We start from the raw sequence: 5,766 nt of genomic DNA on the forward strand, positions 1-5,766 counted from the left end.
GAACTCTTTATTTTTGTTTTGTTTTTTGCTTCATTCAGTTCAAAATATTCAGTTCAAAATATTCAAAAATATTCTTTCAAACAAGATTCTGGTATAACAGGTCATCAGTAACTGGTAATTAATATAGTTGCTTATATGCCTGTGCATAAGCTGTCTAGCTGTTAGTGGCCTGGAAGGCATGCAATGTCTTCACGTTGAATGTATGACACTCTAGTTCAGAAACAACGTCATGCATCTCAGAACACGTGATCAAAATGAATGCAAGGAAGGTGAGTATCCCGCAACCCCCAGTCATCTTGGAGAGCTCTTTGAACTCTTTCAGGCTGCGGAGGATCTGGCGGTGACGTCACATGGGAAGGAGCTCGCTCACAGTCTTGGAGGATGAACCTAAACACTCTGAAGGCGGATTAATATTTATCTCTGGACATTCCCACCAAGTAAATAAATGATCAATAGTCAAGACAAAATAGACACTCTTTAAATTCCAAGATTTGAGTTAGCCCTGAGGTTATTTTGTCTTTATTTCCAGGCCTCTGCTTACTTCTCCAGCGAGCTTAGCCCCACTCCTGCGCATGTGCGCGTTTAGCAAATCTTCCATCACCTTTTTCTTCTTCAGGGAAGGGATTCTGAGTTGCTGAGAATATGCACCTAGTAGAGAAAAGGAACAAATCATTAAGTCACTGAAATTGTTTCAGGTTAATAAATATCAATGTGTTGGTTTTAAAAGGAAGATCTGCTATATTTGCCCCTCTACTATTAAAATTCTGTACAAGTTAATTGCAGAGGTGTGTATGTAAGTTTGTGTTGACGTAAAGTTTTGTATCCTATAATGTTTAGTTATATAATATAAATTAAGTAAATTAAAATAAAAAGATTTCTTATTAACACATATTAAAATATCTTTCTAGTTAAAAAACAGAAATGGTCATTATATAATTTTAATATAAAAGTATAAAGAAAAAACTTGAAACTACCCTAAATATATTCTTCCAGAAATAACCATAGTTATATGCACACACACTTTATACCATAATGTAGTTTACCATTACCCTATTATGGACATTTAAACTATTTTCAAATTTTCCGTTACTATAAATAATACTGCGGTGAATAGCCTCATACCTCATCACTGGTTACATCTCTGAATGTCTCCTGAGAATAGATTTCTAGATGAGTAATTTCTGAATGTGTTTCTTAGGAAATTTCTTGAAGTAGAAAATCAATAATTTGTGAACCTTAATTATTTATATCTCTGAAGCATTGTTTTCTCTTCTGTTTAGTATTTTAAAATTTTGCCAGCTAGTTGGACACCAACTGTAAATATCGTCCAATTCTAAGTCTACATTTTAATTTTTTTGTCATGGAGGAAAGCAAAGACTCACAATTTTTAAAAAACATACAAACTCCCCAGGCAGGCAGGTTTTTCTATTCTTCTCAGTGGCAGAGCAAGATTTTTTAAAGGAAAAGGCTGCCATTTTTGACACAAATGAGGATATACTTTAACAATCCCTTCAGTTGCATTGAAGTGTCTACTAATTCATAAATTAACCTCAACTCTGTTATTTTCTATGGGAGAGTTATCATCAGGATATTCTTTTCCTAAATCAATTGATCTAGCACCTGTCTCTGCCTCTGTTTTGATCTCTCCCCACTCCAGCGCCCCCACCTGCCTCTCCTTCTCTGCCTTCATGTAACCCATTATAATTTAGTGGTTAAGCCTTGGTACACTGTCCTCACACCTTCCAGACAGTTCAGCATTCAATTATTAGCTCATATCATTCTAGACTAAATAACAATGATCACTGGAGTTGTCTGTGTTTTTTTCCTCAAGTGCTATCCTCAGCCTCCAGTTTTGAGAATTCTCCCTTCATTTCTGAGCCTCCTCTGTTCCTGCTTATCACTGCCGTAAACAACCATGGCACCCAGGTCATCCATCCCCCAGGTCGGTAAGCTGCCAAGATTCTCTCCAGAGTGAAATACATGGCTTTTGTACATTTCTCTTTATAGACTCAGACCATTAGAACAGAGAACGTTCAGAGACTTCATGGGTCATCTAATTCTCTCCATACCCCTCTTTTTCAGATGAAGAAACTGAGAGATAAATAAGTTAATTAACTTGCCCAGGTACATAGCTATTTGACAGTTACTGTTTTTATATTTGTTTAGCTATGTTAACAAATGTGATATATTAACATACAAAATTACATGGGAGTTTATGTTTTTAACAAAACATGATTTATAGCAACATTTCTCAACTATATGCGAGCTAATTCATTCAAAGCCATCACAGTAACAAGAACTTTTGCACGTTATGCAGGCACTTAATTTACCATAGTTTTCAGACCATAAGATGCACCTAGGTTTTAGAGGAACATAGGAAAAAAATTTTGAAGCAAAAAATGTGGTAAAATATGTAATAACATAAATAACATAATATTTCACCAATGTAAATATAAACAGAACTTGACAGCAGCATTAACAGCCATTCTTGCTCCCAAATTGGGGTGGGATGGGGGGTGGATGCATCTTATAGTCTGAAAAATGGGTAGTTCTTTCCTTCGATTCTGATTATGTGATTTCCCTGAGAACAATAGAGGCTAACACTTCTTCACCTTTACCCCATCCCAACCTGGTAGCATGTTAATCCTCCAAAGACAAAAGAAAAATTAGTGCAGAATTTGTGCAAGTACATCCTGGACCAGTTGAGCCACTAGAGATTTAATCAAGCCTCTTGAGATGAAATCTCAGTGTTCCTGCCATGACTGAACTTTCAGACACAGTGTCTTCTTGACCCAAGACCCTCTTTGACTGTAATTATGCCAACCAAATGGAAATTCTTGTTTCCTGATCTGCAAATGATTGTTTATGTCAAATGTTAAAATAACTTCAATAAAGTGAAATATTTGCTCTTGCCACTTGTATAGCTAAAGTTTACAGAACAGCTGGGTCAATATCAATTCTGTAGCAAGGCGAGGGAAGTGGCTTCCACAACTGAAGTTAAATGAAGATAGAAATGCCGTGTTGAAGTATGCTCCAAAAAATATTCTCCCTGTTGCAAGCAAGCAAGCAAATCAAAAGCTGTTTCAGGGAAAGAATAGTTCAGCTGAACACAAATATTGTTTTCATTTATTCCATAGAAACTTGAGTAATTCAAAGTGAGTGCAAAATACAAAAAAAATGGTACAATAGCTAAACGTGGTAAGAATGGAAGAAAGGCCTCTACAGTGCAGAGGAAGAAAATATCCAGTCCTTAATGATGCTGATGTCTTGCCAGCCTCTGCTTAAAACGCTGTTTACGTTTTGGTTACCAACATTTAAAGACACTCATTTTGTGTTTCTACTTTAGCAGCTTAGCTGATGAAAGAATTTTTCTTCTAAAAAAGAAAATTGGTCTAAGTGACAATAACACTTGCTCAAATAATAAATTTATCTATAAACAATATTAGTGGATTATCTGGTGTTATAGATCAGGAAACCATGAGGATTTTTAGTTACTAAGGTTAAAACAAACTAAGTACATAAAAGCTCTACAATATCTTGGGAAAAGGTTGGTCTAAAACTACTGTTGTTAATTGCTATTTTAATAGATTATGGAGATACATAAGAATGCTCAAAATAAAATATACATGTGCAAGAATTGATTATGTTTTAGTTTTCCACAAAATATTCCTAAACTACATAAATAATTCTAAGAGTCACTACCACTGAAACAGCCCTTGCTGCAAGTGTTGGAAACTTATTAGTTGAAACACCACCAAAAAAGAACAAGAGCAATACGTATAGGGCTAAGGGATCTCTCAACTAATGGGCTAGTTCTCCCACATACTAATTCTGTAAAAGGTATTTCTTCTAGTGCCCCCAGAGAAGACTTTATTTTACTATAATCTTTACTTAAGTAAAAACCTCTAAATTTGTAGGAAATTCCAAATTATTAAATTTTAATTATTCAGCATGCTGGAAGTTAATTACTTAAGATTTGTTTAAAAACAATGAGGAGTCAATTTGCAGGCAATTTTTCTATCCCTTATTCATCAATTAAATACATCTCAAGTAGCCCTTCCATTAACATGAAAGCAATGTGTTTGGGTTTGTTTTTCTTCTATTATTTAAAAAGAGCAAGAGTTTTTGTGTTGTGAGTGTTCCCCAGGTTTATATTCAAATCTTCTCAATGCCATAGAAGAAGTAAACACAGATTATGACCTAATATTCAGGCTAATGGTAAAAGAACAGTGTTAATTTGGGGGCATCCTTTTATAACTTCATGTTGTATTTTGGGACTCATGCTTTTCCCCTTCCTTGTCTTTCTGACTTTTCCTTGCTGATGTTCACATGAACTATAAGAATGAGAAAAATAAGTTAATATAAAAAGCTACTATGAAATATAACAGAAAGTACTATCTATCTTTCTATCATGTATGTGCTTTGGGGGTTCACCCCTGGAAGGAATATATGTGGCAGTAGATTTTTCTAAAGCCATTTCCTTCTTCCACACAATTCAGCACATTCATATTTGATTGACCCTTCCAAGATCTGGGACCTGAACTTGACCACCTTGTTTTCCCCTCATATGCTGTGGATGCCCTGCTGAGATCTTCTCTTTTTCTCCAGCCAATTGCCTCCTTCCTAAGCCATGGTTCCTGGAGAGAACACAGTCCACATAGATGTCCCAGAAGAGTTGGGCCAGATCCCAAAACAATGCCCCATGCTTCAAGTTCCCAGATGACTTCAGGTAGATCATAAAATCCCAGAACCCTGACACAGTGTTGGAAATTCGAGGCTTCTGCATTTCCAGGAGGATCACTGAGGAGGACTCCCAGCACTGAGGATCAGCTTGGTTAAGAGCCAGCAGGTCTGTCTGGCTGTGGCAAGAGCAAGGAGACACACAGCACATTCCCACAATGAGCAGGGAGCAGGCGAGGCTCAAGGGGCGGTAGATCCCTCCTCTGTTTCCAGGATCAGCCATGACCCTGAAAATGCACATGATAGAAACATCTCATATGAGTCCCTGCTGGTGCTACACTCAGGAAAGAAAATAATTATGCCTTTAAAAACTTTGGTGACCCCACTGTCTCTAGGAAAAGTCTTATCCTTCCTTCCATATTATAAGCCCCATTCTATCTTGAATGATTCATTGTCCAGTTGCGTAGTATAAAACCAAGATATATAGCCTAAGAAATATGTACTCCTAAGAAGTATTCCTTCTGAGATGAATGAGTGAATGTGTTTTTCCTTAGCACAGAAGAATGTAGTTTAGGAGTATTAAGTGAAAATTTAAAATCTTGTTGCATAGCTTTCATTATTCTATAATACTGTAATTTAGCTTATCTATCTTAATCAAGGACTTCCATGCAATTAAGAATTTTTATATAATCTTGCCTTTGGATGCTTTCCTATTCAGGATGATTTTATTTTAATTTTTTAAAAAGAGTATAAGAATTGTATGCTGTTGTAAATAAAAAAACAAACACAAGATAGTATGCTAAAAATATGTGGACCAAGGAACATACATTTACCCCATTAAAGTGGACTCAATAGACCTTTTACCAACACCAGAAATGTTCTCCAATTCTGCTCTACATTTTATAAAGATGACATTTTCTTATTTCTATATTCTTGTTATAAGTGCCAAGAATATCAATGAAAATGATTTGCCTCCCATTTAACTTTTCTGGCTATCAAAGCCTGTTGCAATAATATCAAGGCATCCATATGCCACTTTGAAATTGTTACACTTCAGACAAGTGCAATGAGAAATGACGTCCCTAA

At 35.9% G+C, this 5,766-nt stretch overlaps 1 protein-coding gene across 1 annotated transcript; it reads right to left on the bottom strand.

Moving 5' to 3' along the window:
• Positions 1-482: 482 nt before the first annotated feature.
• On the bottom strand, positions 483-4,963 carry FAM237A (family with sequence similarity 237 member A). The gene is made up of 2 exons (XM_037044692.1): positions 4,552-4,963; positions 483-648 (listed from the first exon to the last, which is right to left on the bottom strand). The coding sequence occupies exons 1-2, from the start codon at positions 4,961-4,963 to the stop codon at positions 509-511; spliced, it is 552 nt and encodes a 183-aa protein (XP_036900587.1). The 3' UTR covers positions 483-508.
• Between the last annotated feature and the right edge of the window lie 803 nt (positions 4,964-5,766).

The sequence above is a fragment of the Sturnira hondurensis genome, unplaced genomic scaffold (genome assembly GCF_014824575.4).
Source record: "Sturnira hondurensis isolate 20B ecotype Veracruz unplaced genomic scaffold, ASM1482457v3 Scaffold0004136, whole genome shotgun sequence".
Taxonomy (NCBI): Eukaryota; Metazoa; Chordata; class Mammalia; order Chiroptera; family Phyllostomidae; genus Sturnira; species Sturnira hondurensis.

What these genes read in the sequence shown, in the direction of transcription:
- FAM237A (XM_037044692.1), bottom strand. Translation starts at nt 4,963, where the DNA reads ATGGCTGATCCTGGAAACAGAGGAGGGATCTACCGCCCCTTGAGCCTC. An exon ending in GCATATGAGGGGAAAACAAG is followed by an intron (nt 649 to 4,551) that starts GTGGTCAAGTTC and finishes TTTCTCTACTAG; the next exon opens with GTGCATATTCTCAGCAACTC.